The sequence below is a fragment of the Squalius cephalus genome (assembly GCF_949319135.1).
Source record: "Squalius cephalus genome assembly, chromosome: 7".
Lineage (NCBI taxonomy): Eukaryota > Metazoa > Chordata > Actinopteri > Cypriniformes > Leuciscidae > Squalius > Squalius cephalus.
Genome location: NC_137128.1, coordinates 44,307,407 through 44,324,906, shown reverse-complemented (window position 1 = coordinate 44,324,906; position 17,500 = coordinate 44,307,407). Strand labels below are relative to the sequence as shown.

Here is a 17,500-nt window from a genome sequence, read left to right as displayed (position 1 = left end):
CAAGTTTCTGTGCTCCTGAATGTTTGTGTGTGTGTGTGCGCTGTGCGATCTCCGAGTGACGTATGTGTATGTGTGTGTGTGTGTGTGTGTGTATGTGTGCTTCAATGAAAACAGCGCATTAATATAGACCGGTGATTAAACTGACTGGAACGATCTGTGCATTAAACGGTTTATTGCACACCATCCAGCCAATCAGAGTCCAGGATTCAGACAGACCTTGGTACTATAAATACACATAAGTCATCAAAACGCCCGTCTGTACAAGTATCCTCATAAACCCTGTCAATAGTGAACGTAAACATTTCACAGTAAACAGAAAAAACAACGCACAAGTATATTAGACCCGTTGATTGGGTTTTAAAGTGACAGCAGCCTAATAAACCTGCTGTCGTCTGTGTCATTAATGTCAATCAAACAACAAAAGAGAGAAAGAAAATCTCTCACTGCTCTTGACTGAATCACTTTTGTAACTTTAATAAGAATAAATGTAGGTTTAATTTACATAGTGAGGACTATGCAGTGTTTTTTTTATATACATTTGATTACTTTATACAATTTATGTATTTCTTATTTCTAGTGCTTGAAGTTTTTCAGGTAGGTCTATTTCATTTGTGTCTGTTCTACTGTTGTTTGTTTTCCTATGTGCTTCCTATATTCGTTTCTTTATCACTGTTTACTTGTCTTCAGTAAGCTTGAGTTTTTTTTTCTTAAGCTAATAGTTTTTTGTGATATTGAAAATGTTGTCAAGAATTAAGAAATTTCAATGCTATCATATTTTTTATATCATAAAAACCTTATTTAAAGCAAAAATAATTATATTGTGATAGATATATTGTTGTCGTGAAATAAATCGTGATGTAAGATTTTGATCATATACCGCCCACTCTTGGGCGGGGCTTGATTTTGTCCATGTGGAATTGATTGGATGGTTGTGGCTTGCTATTGGTGGATCTCATGTGAGTGACAGGTTGCCCCGCCCACATCATCAGAGAAGAGATGTCGCTGCAATAGGGAGGGGAGGATAATTTGATTCGAGATTACGAGACATAAATTTAAAAGCAAAAAAACTATGTGCATGGATAAATAATATAAATTAAATACTAAAATAATAAAAGAAAAAATGCAATTCTGCTCTTTAGTATCTAGTATATTTTGATGCTAAGGCTTTTAACCGCAAACAAAACTCTAATTAACTTTAATTACAGTGACTTCCAAATCCAGTGACTAGTTCTTCCTCATTTTTAAAGGATGGTATTTTGGTATTTATTAATAACTGTATTTATTTTGAAGCATGTTGTGATACGTATTATCCTTTACTCATATATGTTTTTATTTATTTATATGGTTTATGTGTTTTAATGTGCTTGTACACTCACCTAAATGATGATTAGGAACACCTGTTCAATTTCTCATTAATGCAATTATCTAATCAACCAATCACATGGCAGTTGCTTCAATGCATTTAGGGGTGTGGTCCTGGTCAAGACAATCTCCTGAACTCCAAACTGAATGTCAGAATGGGAAAGAAAGGTGATTTAAACAATTTTGAGCGTGGCATGGTTGTCGGTCTGAGTATTTCACAATCTGCTCAGTTACTGGGATTTTCACGCACAACCATTTCTAGGGTTTACAAAGAATGGTGTGAAAAGGGAAAAACATCCAGTATGTGGCAGTCCTGTGGGCGAAAATGCCTTGTTGATGCTAGAGGTCAGAGGAGAATGGGCCGACTGATTCAAGCTGATAGAAGAGCAACTTTGACTGAAATAACCACTCGTTACAACCGAGGTATGCAGCAAAGCATTTGTGAAGCCACAACACGCACAACCTTGAGGCGGATGGGCTACAACAGCAGAAGACCCCACCGGGTACCACTCATCTCCACTACAAATAGGAAAAAGAGGCTACAATTTGCACGAGCTCACCAAAATTGGACAGTTGAAGACTGGAAAAATGTTGCCTGGTCTGATGAGTCTCGATTTCTGTTGAGATATTCAGATGGTAGAGTCAGAATTTGGCGTAAACAGAATGAGAACATGGATCATGCCATCATGCCTTGTTACCACTGTGCAGGCTGGTGGTGGTGGTGTAATGGTGTGGGGGATGTTTTCTTGGCACACTTTAGGCCCCTTAGTGCCAATTGGGCATCGTTTAAATGCCACGGCCTACCTGAGCATTGTTTCTGACCATGTCCATCCCTTTATGACCACCATGTACCCATCCTCTGATGGCTACTTCCAGCAGGATAATGCACCATGTCACAAAGCTCGAATCATTTCAAATTGGTTTCTTGAACATGACAATGAGTTCACTGTACTAAAATGGCCCCCACAGTCACCAGATCTCAACCCAATAGAGCATCTTTGGGATGTGGTGGAACGGGAGCTTCGTGCCCTGGATGTGCATCCCACAAATCTCCATCAACTGCAAGATGCTATCCTATCAATATGGGCCAACATTTCTAAAGAATGCTTTCAGCACCTTGTTGAATCAATGCCATGTAGAATTAAGGCAGTTCTGAAGGCGAAAGGGGGTCAAACACAGTATTAGTATGGTGTTCCTAATAATCCTTTAGGTGAGTGTAAATGTCTGAGTTAAGTCTGTTATCTGTGTTTTAAGCCCTATTGTAATAATTTCCCCTTGTGCGATTAATAAAGTAGTAAACCGTACTAAACTAGAAGTGCTCGTTGCACGAGGTTAACCGATTCCAATCCTCCTGCTGTCTGTGGCTGAGACTAGTTTCTAGCTAACTAATATATTTAGCAAATCCACATAATTTTTCTCAAGTGATCAAATGTAAAGACTGCATTATTTTAATGCTCCACACAGAGAAGACGGATGAGAAGACGCATGAGATCGTGGACTTACAGCTGGAGGAGGAAGAGGAGAAGACAGATGAGGAAGAGGAAGAGCAGGGCGGACCACCGGGCACTCTCGTAAAAGTGTTCAAGTTCATCATGAAGCAGAGCTACATCTGTGCTCTCATTGCTATGATGGTGAGAAGGTCAAAGGTTAAAGGAATAGTTCTTTTTTTTGGAACTGTTCCTTTGGAGTTCTAAATTAGAATTTGAGTGGGAAATGGTTCATTTGGAACATGGAATCTTATGAATGTTTTTGTGTTTCTCAGGCGTGGAGCATAACGTACGTGAGCTGGCCGACGTTTGTGTTCCTGCTCTGGTCCTGTACTCTCTGGATGGTGCGAGACAGGAGGAAGTACGCCATGCTGACCTCGCCGTTCATGGTGGCTTATGGGAACCTTCTGTTAGTCCTTCAGTATATCTGGAGTTTTGAGCGCTTGGATGCAGTGCCTGGTTTCTTTCTGAAGATGAAGGTGCCCTTCACTGAACTGAGCTCCAAGGTAACAATTAGACAATTAGCCAATGAACTGCCAGATTTTGCGAAAGATTGTATATTATTTTCACTTTAATCAGGCATTAACAATAAAAACAGTTTCTGCAAAAAAAAAATAAGCAAAAAAAAAATATTGCATGTTTTATTTTTTAGCAGCTTTTATGCAATATGTCAGAAAAATATATGTATTATTTAATAAAAATATAATGTGGTAACTATAATATAAATTATATATTCTACAATAAAATATAAATATAAATAAATATATGCATTACAGGTCAAAAGTTTGGAATTGTTTTCGGGAAAAAAACTTTTCTCCTCAAACTTATGAACATTTTATTATATTTATTTTGTATAAAAATGTAATATGTAAAATATATGGGAGCTTTTTTCTGCCACAGAATAAAAAATAAAAAAGGTAATTGCGACTTTTTATTTCACATTTCTGACTTTTTTTCTTAGAATTATGTGATATAAAGTCGCAATTTCGAGAAAAAAGTCAGAATTGCGAATCATAAAGTCAGAATTGTGAGATAAAAGGTCACAATTATCTTTTAAATTGTATGGCAGAAACAAACAATGTAGTTACAAACAAGTACAACCAATTTATTTGCAGTAATAGCTGTACATTATATAACTATAATACATCCTCATAACTATAATTGTATATAACTGCCATAAGTTATAAACACACTTTGAATGTAAAACGTCACTCTACTGTGATTAATTTATAGATTTCTGCCCATTACCAAAACTGTGTATTTTGAGTATTTTACTAATGTGTTTTTGCCGTTGTGTGTGTTCGTAGATTCTGTGTCAGCTGAGCTTCTGGCTTCTGCTCAGACAAACACTGATGGAGCGAAAAGCGCGGATGGAAGAGGAAGCAGCGCTGTGTGACGTCAAAGTAGACGAGCAGAAAAAAGGTGGTTTATTAGAATATCTAACAAGTTGTTTCCCATGTATAACGTACAGATTAAAGGGGTGGTATAATGCCATTTTCACAAGATGTAAAATAAGTCTCTGATGTCCCCAGAGTGTGTGTGTGAAGTTTTAGCTCAAAATACCCCACAGATATTTTTATATAGCATGTTAAAGTTGTCACTTTTTGAGGGTGAGCAAAAACACACCGTTTTTGTGTCTGTCCCTTTAAATGCAAAAGAGCTGCTGCTCCCGGCACAGGGGGCGGAGCTACAACAGCTTGCACTCACACACACATGCACTGAAAATTTCAAACACTTTTAGCCTTTTATGTTCAAACCGGAGTCAGACAATGATGGAGAGAAGTGACAACATGTAGAAGCAACAGGACATTTCTGAATGGTTAGTTGATGAATTTATGTAGCTTATGTGTAGTTATCTTCTAGTCATTGATTAGCATATTCTGTCATGATAATCTATAAGTCGTGTTCTGGGGGCGGGGTTTATGTAAATTTTAGGGTTTGTGATGTCACTATCCCGGGAGGAATGTGGTGTAGTCTCTACCAGCCGTTTATTGTAGTCCTTAAAAAGCGATTTCTTTAAAAGCAAATATCTCCCTTTGCTTTGAACTTTGAGCGTTGTAACTTTGCAGATGTTGTTTATGCTCAAACAGCAACATTACACACTAACTAAAGTTAGAAAAGTCAAATCATAATCAACCACCCCTTTAAATCCTGTAACAGTCACAGCAGAAAATCTCTTAGTTATTTTATATCCATAAAGAAATAACTTTCCATGTGGGTTTCAGAGGAAGACAAAGAGGAAGAGGAAGAGGACGAGAACGACCTGATGCATGTGATGGGGAAACTAGTGAAGGCTCTGCTGGTGAAATACTGGATCTATGTCTGCGGAGGAATGTTCTTCTTCGTCAGCTTTGAAGGAGAGATGGTCATGTACAAGATCGTCTACATGATGATGTTTCTCTTCTGCGTGGCTCTTTACCAGGTGCAGCACTGCTGTCTAACACTATAAAGCCTTAAAGGTTGTTGGGATTGCCTGGACACATCTGTGAAAGCATGTCCATGTCGTGTACATATTTAGTTAGTAATATATACACACATCATAGTACAGTATGGTAGTACATCATACATCATGGAACATCATCATAGCACAGTAATAGGGCTGTCAAAATGAACACAATGTGATCAACGCGTTAAAAATATTAACGTAGCATCCTTGTTTTTGTCCTGGCATCTTTTGGATAGTGTTACAGTATTTAATCAAGCTCTCAGTGCCTTTGAACCACAGTGCAGTGTTATTTTACATTTGATTCATTTATTTAATTTCTGTATATTTCCTACCTGGATATTTCTCTCAGACCTGTACCTGAAAATCTTGAAGCGCTGTTTACAAGGTTGCATAGGTCACAGACACAAAATGTGGGCCAATAGAAATATTCACACCTAAAATCAAATTTTTTCAATATATTTTAAACATTTGTTTAATGGCATCTTTTTTTTACGAAAGAATGCCAGTTTTACCGATTCCAATACAAATAAATAGATTTTTTTCTATTTTCAATAGCTCAATTGTTTCTATTGGCCCAAGTCAGGCCGGTTCATATTTTTACTTGCCATGTCAAAATGCACAAAAAGTTTTTTTTTTTTTTTTTTGTCCCATGTAACCTTGTAAACCAGGGTTTCTCAAACTCAGTCCGGGAGGACCACTGTCCTGCACAGTTTAGCTCCAACCCTGATCAAACACACCTAGCTGTGAGTTTCTAGTCATCCTGAAGACATTGATTAGCTTGCTCAGGTGTGTTTGATCAGGGTTGGAGCTAAACTGTGCAGGACAGCGGCCCTCCAGGACCGAGTTTGAGAAACCCTGTTGTAAACAGTGCTTTAAGATTTTCAGGTAAGTTTAACATGTAAATATACTGTACAGAAATGTAATTATCAAACCAGAGCATATGAGCGGAGTGGAGCGGTGAGAATCTCAGCTCATCGCTCACGGAACTGTTCACTGTTTTTATTCTCTTGCATTTGAGTAATATTGTGTATGTATTTTAAATAACTCTGTGTTCTACGTTTGTATGTACTGTATGTATATACACTGAATGGTTTTGATACTTGATTTTATCTCTCTTTCTTTCTTTTTTTTTCCTACTACTATTTTTTCTCTTATTTTGTTTTTATTCTATTTTTTGTACTGTAAAGCACTTTGGATCAACTACGGTTGTGTTAAACTTGTGCTATATAAATAAACCCTGACTTGACTTGACTTGACCCCTCCGCTCCCCCGCTCAAAGCTACATCAGGCCGCTCCGCTCATTATCGCTCAGCGCTCAACGCAGTTTGCTTCGCGCTCCACTCAAGTCGCCCCCCGCTCGCTCCAAAAAAGGAAACAAATCTACATGTATATCACTTTTAGCTTAGACCACAGCCTAACCTCCTAAAGAACTAATGAGCAACAACAACATTTTTCAAATAGAATTTTTTTATTTCAAATTACAAATTAGGCCTGTGTAAGAAGGAATATAGCCTACACAAAAAGTCCTGTAAAATTAAACGAATAAATGGGCCTAATAATATAAATAAAAAGTAGGCTAAATTAACTATTAGGCCAAAATTCTTATAACTGAACTTTTGCGCAGCACACAGGATTAAAATTTAAATTGGCTTGTATCAATTGTTTGAATATTACGCTACATTTAATTTACACTTTGTTACATTTACATTTACATTTATTCATTTAGCTGACGCTTTTATCCAAAGCGACTTACAATTGCTATGCATGTCAGAGGTCGCACGCCTCTGGAGCAACTAGGGGTTAAGTGTCTTGCTCAGGGACACATTGGTGTCTCACAGTGGATTCGAACCCGGGTCTCTCACACCAAAGGCATGTGTCTTATCCACTGCGCCATCACCACCCCAAGTGGTGTTACAAGTTACCGTATTCAATTTGCTAACCTTTTGCTTTCTTCCCAGCGTGTTCACGTAGCATACTGCATGTTTTCGAGAGATGAATCTTTACTGACTGAAACGATGTCTCCACATTTGTTTTCTTCTACCACATTATCATATGAACTCCATTATTGAGCCGAGTTTTGACTGAAAATAGAATCCATCTTGCACAGTCATCAACGGTAGACTGGGCCAGGCTTGACCATGCTTCAGAATCGTGGTGTGAGCGGAGCGAAATTGGAGCGGGAAATAGGGCGACGCTCCGTCCTTTTAAAAATGCCGCTCTTCGCTCTGTCCAAGATCCGCCCGCTCCACTCCGCTCACATGCTCTGAATCAAACACTGCACTGCTTCACTGCATAAATTATAAATATAGATGAATCATTATTAAAGCTACAAAGTTAGTCAGTCAAGTTCAGTGAGTGATTTTCTCTTTCTCATCTCTTTTTCATTAACATTAAAGACAGACAGCAGCAAGTTTATTAGGCTGCTGTCACTTTAAGAACTCTTTACTTTTATTTAAGACTTCATTTAACTGTTGTGAAGATATTCTACAAAAATGCCATTTTGGCATAAATGTGTTGCATAAGATTAAGCCTATTTTATTATAAAGGATGAGCGAGTTTTCATTTCGGGTGAAGTTTTCCTTGAAAGGTCTTTGACAGAGCGGTTCTTTTCTCCTCAGGTACACTATGAATGGTGGCGCAGGATCCTGAAGTACTTCTGGATGTCTGTGGTGGTTTACACTATGCTAGTGCTCATCCTAATCTACACCTGTCAGTTTGAGAATGCCATCGCTACCTGGAGCAGGATGACAGGCATGACAGAGGAAGTGTGAGTATTGAATGCCCTAGATACGTTTGATCTGTTGGTCGTGCCACAAGCCATACAGTTCAAGTCTAAGTGAGTGGCTTCATTGTGAATACTGTTGTGGTTTCTCACTTTTGCGAAATCACTTCTCAGAGATCCTTGATGCCAGAAATATTAGACTTTATATAGCAACAAAGCCGAGCATCTTCTGCAGAAGTTAGCTCCAGATTTTTGCTCGGCTTACACATATATACCATAGATCCTTTTCCAAAGATATGGTAACACACCCTATAGATATTTTGGGAAAGGTCTTGTACCATGTGACTTCTCGGAATAGAATGGCAACATTCCATGCCTTTCTTCAGGCTTCCAAAAGTCAAACCAAAGTCACACACAGTGTACAAATATATAGCTAAATTACTTGTTTTCTAAATAATACAATCTTCAACAATACCAGCAGCTCATCTAAGCGTCCTAACTGAAATGAAACCTCTTTTTTTTAAAACAGATTTTAAGTGCAAAGTATGCATGCAGTGCTCCCTTAGATTTGGGCCAAAAAGAGTGTTTTAAAGAGGCCATGTTATGCCCTTTTACAAAGTCTTGATTTTAGTTTGGGGCTCTACTAGAACAGATTGCTTGAATGTTCAAAAAACACATTTTTCACATTGTTGCAGCACCTCTCCTCCCAGTCTGTCAGTAACGCTCTGTTTCGTTCCTGTCTCTATGAAGCTCCTCCTTCTATGTGCTCTGATTGGTCAGCTTGAGCAGTGTGTTGTGATTGGTCAAGCGCTTCAAGTGTGTTTGGGAAATGTCCCGCCCCTTAATATAACCATGAGATTCAACACACTGCTAAAAAACTCAACCAGGCCCCGCCCCTTTATTCTGAAAAGCACACTGGGCTCTGATTGGTCGGCTGGAGCAGTGTGTTGCGATTGGTCAATCGGAAATGACACGCCTCTTACCATAACCGCGAGTTTCAGCACACTAATAACTAACTCAACCAGGCCCCGCCCCTTTATTCTGCGTATAAATTATTTAAATGAGGAATATTGCATAAACAGCAACATTACAGACTGAAGAAAGATGAACATGTAAAATACAGCATAATAGGACCTCTTTAGGCAGCATTATTTCCCACTCTCTTCTGTCTCTTTGCAGACTGAAGGATATCGGTCTGGTGAAGTACATCCTCTCTGACTTGTTCACCCGTATCTTCATCCCCACGTCCTTCTTGCTGGTGTGTATCCTGCACCTGCATTACTTCCACGACCATTTTCTGGAGCTCACGGATCTCAAAGCAGTGATCAGCAAAGAGGAGAGCACCATTTACAGGTGAGAGCGCTTTCTCTGCTCAGGCTGAGGTCTTCGCTAGTTCCAGCTGATGATAACAGGGAGTGTGGATGTGTGATGTCATTTAGGTGAGGTCATGGATCATAATATCTCAAATCTGATTAGACGAGCCACACTTGAAGTCGTAACACAAATGTGACCCTGGACCACAAAACCAGTCACATGGGTCTTTTTTTAGTTATTGAGATTTATACATCACTTTAAAGCTGAATAAATAAGTTTTCTATTGATATATGGATTGTTAGATACAATGAGATACAACTATTTGAACATATGGAATCTGAGGGTGCAAAAAAATCGAAACATTGAGAAAATCGCCTTTAAAGTTGTCCATTTATGTTCACGATTGTGCTGCATTCACTCACAAAAATACATGTTTTATATATTTACGGTAGGAAATTTTCAAAATATCTTCATGGAACATGATCTTTACTTAATATCCTAATGATTTTTGGCATAAAAGAAAAATCGATAATTTTGACCCATGCAATGTATTGTTGGTTATTGCCACAAATGTATACCTGTCCACATATTTGATTGAACATTCTCTTGTGGTGCATTGCTTTAATAATTAATTGTAAACAGAAAATTAGTAGCTGTGTTTAACTTCTAAAGGTTTGCAGAACTTTTGTTGAACTTCATTTTGGGCCCTGTTTACAGCTGGTATTAAGATGCGTATTGGTCGATCAGATCACAAGTGAGGGAGACTATTCCCGTTTCCACCTGCTGTTTTAATCCGTCTCTTTTGTCCACTTTCAACCCCTTCTGTCCTGAAATCTTCAAGGGGGAGGGTCTATGGGCGGATATATGTAAGTTTTTTCAGATCTTTTGATCTAATGGCCAAAATAAGCTCATGCAATTTACATATGAACACGATCGGAGACGACAGAAAAACACACGGAGAGCATCAGCTTTAGTTTCTGGGTAACACTTTAGAATACTGTTCCTTCATTAATGAATAACTACACAGGAACAAATGAGTAATGCACTATTAACATTGTAGTAACTGCTATTAACTAACAAGAAACTCTGATTAACGAATTAGTAAGTCATAGCGTTCAGTCGAATGTGGTAGTTCACTATTAGCTAATCAATAACCACTTTTTTTCATACCTCACTGAAGACTACTAAGAACTACTATATACAGGTTCATAATTAATATTAATAATGCATAATATATAATAAGGTAATGGTAACTCATTAGTAATTAATCAAGTGTTACTAAATCCTTCTAAAGGAACTACTAATAATTTGGATCAGTATTCTAAAGTGAAAAACATGATCTGAAAAACATGACAACCTAATATTGACTGAAGTTAAGTCAAGTCAAGTCAAGTTTATTTATATAGCGCTTTTCACAATACAGATTGTATCAAAGCAGCTTCACAGTATTAAATTAAAATAATACATCAATGTTTGTTTCTAGTGGAAAACGTCCACGTTTGGTAATGCTGATCAATAGTATTGTTGATTGATTAATTCAATTAAATATCCCCAACTGAGCAAGCCAAAGGCAACAGTGGCAAGGAACCGAAAAACTCCATCAGGTGACCTAATGGTGACCTAAAACTCCATCAGGTGACCTAATGGAGAAAAAAAAACCTTGGGAGAACCCAGGCTCAGTCGGGGGCCAGTTCTCCTCTGGCGTCTATGAACTAGAGGTCGGATTTAACTGTAAGATTAAAAATATTATATGAAAGCCTGGCTGAAGAGATGCGTCTTTAATCTAGTTTTAAACTGGGAGAGCGAGTCTGAGCAACGAACAGTATCAGGAAGGCTATTCCAGAGTTTTGGAGCTAAATGTGAAAATGCTCTCCCTCCTTTGGTGGACCTAGATATCCTAGGTATGACCAAGTCATTGTCACTATGAAGTCATTGTAAGCTTTTAAGGCTTTTGTAAGGTTTTTGATAGTAATGACTCAAGTGTTACTACATCTTTCTAAAGGAACTACTAATTATTTGGATCAGTATTCTAAAGTGAAGATCATGGGAACACACTAGTAATGACTAAAGTGTTACCAAATCCATTGGAAGGAATTGCTATTCAAAATCTTACAAAAATCTCAAAAGCTTACAATGACTTCAGTCAATATTAGGTAGTTATCATGTTTTTCACTTTAGAATACTGATCCAAATTATTAGTAGTTCCTTTAGAACGATGTAGTAATACTTGAGTCATTACTAGTGGGTTACCATTACCTTTTATTATAAATTATGCATTATTCATGTTAATTATGAACCTGTAGATAGTAGTTCTCTGGGAGGTATGAAAAAAATAGTAGTTATTGATTAGCTAATAATGAACTACTACATTCATCTGAGCGCTATTACTTACTAATTTAATCAGAGTTTCTTGTTAGTTAATAGCAGTTACTAGAATGTTAATAATGCGTTACTCGTTTGTTCCTGTGTAATTATTCATTAATGAAGGAACAGTATTCTAAAGTGTTACCAGTTTCTGCTCTGACAGCCGCAAGACCAGCCGAACGCTGTGAGTGTGTGTTAGAAGTCAGGAATAATGAGAGAACATTGTGCTTGGTACGTTTTTCATCTTCAAACTAAACTTGGGTCTTCAGCCGACAGTTTAAATCTCGTCTGGCTAGAGCTCTTCACATAATGTTACGCATTAGTTCAGTAGACGGAGAGTAGATGGTTCGAACACATTCGATCACATGAACGTTTACACTATGAAATCAATCTGGTCCGATGTGTTTTCAACTACCTCTGGAAGTGGTTGAAAGTGGACAAGCTCAAAATGTTTTAGACCCCAAAAGCTCAAATGTTTTAGACCCCAAAAGCTCAAATGTTTTAGACCTCAAAATGTTTTGGAGTTGTCCACTTGTGATCCAATCGACCAAAAACGCATCTTAATACCAGGTGTAAACAGAGCCTTAGTTTCATCCTCATGCTTCATTTCCTCATTTCTCACTAGCTGCTTCATGATGGTTTGTCCTCTGTTGAATCTTCTGCAGTGTAAATCTTGTTTTATCTCTGTCAATCATCTTACTTTATGCAAATTTACTTCTTTTTTTAACCAATCATCTGCTCACATCTTTCCCCTGCCATCCCTCACATCACAGCTATACTAAAGTCAGTGGTCGTATCTATCTGATCGTGGATAGGTGGGTGACTGATTTTCTTTCTCTGGCATTTATGGAAACCACAACGAATGTTCACCTTTACCCCAATTTCCCACAATCCCTCATTCTTTTCACTACTCTGTCAGTACACCATTTTCTCACTTAATGATCTCACTTTTTAACATCCCGCTAGATTCCTAAATAGATAAAAAATGTATGATGGCGCTCTGAGTCTTTGTCACTGACTTGATTTCCTGTTTAGAACTTAAACGTTTGCTGTAAATGTTACATAATGTCAAAGTCAATGTGAAACTGCATTCATTTCTATAGTCAGATGTATTTCCAATTGGGGGTGGGAATCTTTAGGCACCTCACGATCTGATTCCGATTCTGGGAGTCACGATCCGATTCGCTTCAACCCTTTCGAAGTTTATGGAAGAATATTTTATTGATGGTTCATTTTCGTGTATGTGTGTGGAATTCAAGCGGCAACCCTCCAGTCTCTCTCTTGAAACCAACACAGAAGTGACTTAAACTGCAATTCATCAACTGGCCACTAGAGACCGGCTCCAAAAGAGAGTCAATCCCATAGACCCCCATGTTAAACTGCCCAACTTTACAGCAGGAAAAAACATGTTTACAGCCTGGTACAAAAAGTGGTTTTGGTCTATATAGTTAATTTTGTCCTTCATGATGACTGTGAGGGGGTGAATTTTTGTATAACTCATCCGTTTAAATTATATTAAGCCTTAAAATTCTGCATAATTAAGGGCGTGGCCACTTGAGTGACAGGTGGATTGCCGCTGATATCACTACTAGCCGTTTGTCTCCTGTCTGTCAGTGCCCCGTCTCCTCAGCTAATCCGCCTCTTTGACCATTTTCGTTTGTCCGGGAGTGACGCGCTGCCAAGATGGCGACGGCAAGCTCCGCCCACTTTGGCCTTCAAAAATGCTTCAAAAAGATACCACGGACACTATGTCCATATTTTTTTACAGTCTATGGTGGAATTGCAAGTAAGCAGACTACGGCTGTTTCTAAAGCACAAATAGTGCCATCACACATTCTACAATTTTCAAAAATGCGATGCATCGTACATTCGATTTTATTCTCCCACCCCTAATCCCTAGTGGCTAATAAGGAAAGTCGTTTCAGAGGCGTGGGAACTAGTTATTATAATATTTATTTATTTATTTATTTTTTTGCTTTTGAATAACATTTATGAACAGGAACACTTATTAAAAAGCTAAATAGGGGCTTTTTTGGTTTCATGTTGACTTTAAACCTCTGCCTGCTCAAATGCATCCCAGAAAGTGTTACTGAAGTCCGCTTTATATCCTGACTTTATATCCCATGACAGTCTCCGACTCTAACACCTCCTCAGCATGTCTCTGAAATGCACGGTCCTCTCCTCTTCGAAGCATCTCAAAATCTGTCTGTCCCTCTTTCTCCATCTCATCTTATCTAGCTTAATGTTGAGTGTTGACTGTTCTACATGTGAAACTTTTCTTGCTTTGATTTCGTATATTTCCATTCTGTAAATTACTTCAACAGCATCAAGCAAAAAATATCTTCTTCTGAGAGCAAGTAAGTGTGGTATAAACAAGGTAAAACTTTGACATGAAACCTCATCATGCAAGCGTTTAAACCCTTCAGAGCAGCGAGACCGTTCGGAAGAGGTCATTGCCACTTAAGTCTGACTGCTGAATATTTCTTTGTTTTTGGTTTGGTTTTACGGTCACATGATTCACGTTTGGCAGACACATGCATTGCTTCTTTAAACAAAGGCCCTGACACTGTAATGCAATCCGGCTTGTTCCTTACGGATCTAATGCACACGGCATCCATGATTTCCACCCAAACCCTGCCTGTGGAGTCCAAGGTTTATGCCACTTAAGGCACTAACATTTAATTAACTGGGATCGTTTTATAACCCAAACTAAGCTAACTTGATCAGCATGTGATCTAAGTTTGGAGAAAGTATGAGTGATTCATCAATTAGAGGAACTTTTCTGTCGGCTAGGATGAATTTAAAGACAACATTATTTAAAAAATGATGATTAATTCTAGTTTTACTGTGGTTTATTTATTTATTTATTTATTTATTTTATTTGTGTTAAAATGTTTGTTCTGCCAGAATTTCTTTATTTTGTTCCTGTTCCAAAACCAGACATTACCATGGAAAATCAGGACAAATTTTTGCGCATTTTCTAATGAATGAATTTATTTTCATGACAAATATATATATATATATATATATATATATATATATATATATATATATATATATATATATATATTTAACATTTCAATTATTTATCATATAATCACTAATAAATAGTACTGTTATTTACTGCCTTTTCAAGCATTTAAAAAAAAAACTATTACATTTAAAAGAGTTTATGTTTGGTTATGATATAAATGAGAATCAGATCTTTGAAAAGCAGAAATGTTTCTTTTTATTAATCTTTATTTGTTATTTTGACCAAACTAGTTAGAATTTGAGAATTTTTAATTAAGCAACCATGCATTTATTTGTATCAATTAAAAATAAATGTACAGCAAATGTGTTGTGTTGTGTAAGCATGCAATTCCAACTATTTTGTCATAAAGTGACAAATGAAAATCCAGATTTATTTACAGGACATGTGATAAATGTTTTAACTCAGTTTAGATGATGCATAATTTAAAGAAAGTTTAATTTTTCAAGCTTTCAGGAAGTCAAAAGTGCCTGTAATTTGAAGAATCACTCATATGTCACACAAATAAATAGGCGATATAGCGTGTGTCTTTCTCTCCTAATGAAATATTCCTGATCTCCAGACTTGTTCATCCAGACGGGAGTCTGGCGGATCTGACGATGATAAGCACGTCTCCAGAGCCGCTGCTGAAAGAGGAGAAGGAGAAAGAGAAGGAGAAAGAGAAAGAGAAAGAGAAAGAGAAAGAGTCCATGAATGAGGTGCTGGTCGTGGACTGTGTGGAGGAGGAGAAGAAGAAAGAGTCTTTATCCATCCATTCGGCTCATCTGTCCAGTCAGGAGGATCTTCATCAGTTCAGTGCCGCCACAGATCCTGAACCGTCAACAGAACAGAGCTCAGGTGCTGCACTCTACTCTTTTATTGGCTAGTCTGGTCTAGTCATTTCATTACAGCATATTTTCTTTTCCTATACACTTCTGTACACTTCTTAGATGGGGCTATATGGGTTTTATCCTGCTGTAGACTAGAGTAGTTTACACATTTATGTACATCTTATTGTTTTTCTAAATTTTCCATGTTCCATATAATCATTTTATTTCATTTATTTATTTTATTTTTTCTAATTTTAATTTTTATTTTTGTATATATATAATACATTTTTTTTTTTCCTAAACCTACCCATCACAGAAAACTTTCTGCATTTTTTAATTTTCAAAAAACATAAGTTAGTATGGTTTATAAGCTGGTTTCCTCCTGGGGACCAAAAAAACGTCCCCAAAAGGACAAGGATTTCAGATGTTGTGGGGGCATTTTGTCCCCATAACGTAGACGCAGGGTTTACCTGAACCACACACACACACACACACACACACACACACATCCAAACAAAAAAAGTGAAGTATAGCGTTGTTAAAGGGGGGGTGAAATGCTCATTTTCACTCAATCTCCTGTTAATCTTGAGTACCTATAGAGTAGTATTGCATCCTTCATATCTCCAAAAAGTCTTTAGTTTTATTATATTTATAAAAGAAAGATAGGCTGTACCGAGTCTTTCCGGAAAAAAACGAGCGGCTGGAGGCGGGCCGTGTGGGCGGAGCTAAAGCTGTGCTAACGCGCCGAGCTAACAACACACAGAGACATTTGTTCAACAGTTTTACTCACCGCCCGGTTCCAACGCACGACCGCGAACCTTTATCATTGTGACTGCTCGATCCTTAAGCATTAGACGATCTGCAAATCCGTTGATCTGGGCTTTGTTTGTAAAACAATCATCGTCGAAATGCAGGGAACAAACAGTCTTGCACAGCTCCGTTTATGCTCAGGAAAACAAACTCCATCCACTGGTGCCTTAACGCTGGGTTCTTTGGGAATCTGTGCAGGGTTGTCTTGCCCTGGCAACCAAAAACACACTTCTTTGGTGACATTGACTTCCCTAAAGCCGGGCAGGGCGCTTTGATGGCGAACTGCTTTCGCTTTCTTCTCTCTCTGGTCTACGGTTGCGCGCGCGCCCGCGTCCTCCCGGAGAAGTGGCCTTAGGACCCGTATAAGGAAATTCCGCTACATCTGACGTCACACATGCCCATACTCGAAAAAAACTTTCCGAAACTTGTGACAAACCGGAAGGAGCATTTTTGGAACAGAAATACTCCTTCAAACGTACAATTTAATTTTTGAAACTTTGTCCATGTTTAGCATGGGAATCCAACTCTTTAACAGTGTAAAAAACTCAGTATGCATGAAATAGCATTTCACCCCCCCTTTAAAGCAGTTAAAGGGTGCATTATAGTAAATTGGATTAAAACCCTCTAAAGCATGAAACTGCCGGCTGGTTCTGCTCCTCTGTTGTTATTCCTTAGATGATAAAAGATGAGTAGAGTTGAAAAGAGGCTTTGTATCTTTTTAAGTGCATTTATACATGCCTGATCATTTGAAGGCAGCATTACATTTACTCTCATTTTACCAGCGTTCTTCCTCAGATTTAGTTGCCTCTGTGTTTAGTTCAAGTATTTTCTTTTACTTTACTCAGTTCTTCATGTAATGAACTCTAATCTGGTTTAAACTCTCCATTCATGACATGTAAATGGAAGAAAACTAGTCCAATTTCTCCCTCACTTCTGTTTCAGACCTCAGGAACAAATGGCACTTGGTTGTGGACCGGCTCACAGTCCTGTTCCTCAAGTTCCTGGAGTATTTCCACAAGCTGAAGCTCTTCATCTGGTGGCTCCTCGAGATGCACATCATCAAGATCGTCTCCACCTACATCATCCTGCTGTCTGTCAAAGAGGTGGAAGCTCCGCCCACTTCTCCAAACGCAGACATGAATATCGTACAGTAAT

The 17,500-nt window shown here is 38.0% G+C and overlaps 1 protein-coding gene across 1 annotated transcript in view; it reads left to right on the top strand.

The window, feature by feature from the left end:
* piezo2b (piezo-type mechanosensitive ion channel component 2b) overlaps nucleotides 1–17,500 on the top strand; it is a 106,542-nt gene that overhangs the window by 38,360 nt on the left and 50,682 nt on the right. Inside the window, exons 12-19 of the mRNA XM_079876648.1 lie at nucleotides 2,827–2,993; nucleotides 3,125–3,355; nucleotides 4,157–4,271; nucleotides 5,075–5,271; nucleotides 7,914–8,062; nucleotides 9,197–9,370; nucleotides 15,289–15,563; nucleotides 17,288–17,448. Coding sequence (XP_079732774.1) covers nucleotides 2,827–2,993; nucleotides 3,125–3,355; nucleotides 4,157–4,271; nucleotides 5,075–5,271; nucleotides 7,914–8,062; nucleotides 9,197–9,370; nucleotides 15,289–15,563; nucleotides 17,288–17,448 — 1,469 coding nt within the window. The remainder of the gene's footprint in view (nucleotides 1–2,826; nucleotides 2,994–3,124; nucleotides 3,356–4,156; nucleotides 4,272–5,074; nucleotides 5,272–7,913; nucleotides 8,063–9,196; nucleotides 9,371–15,288; nucleotides 15,564–17,287; nucleotides 17,449–17,500) is intronic.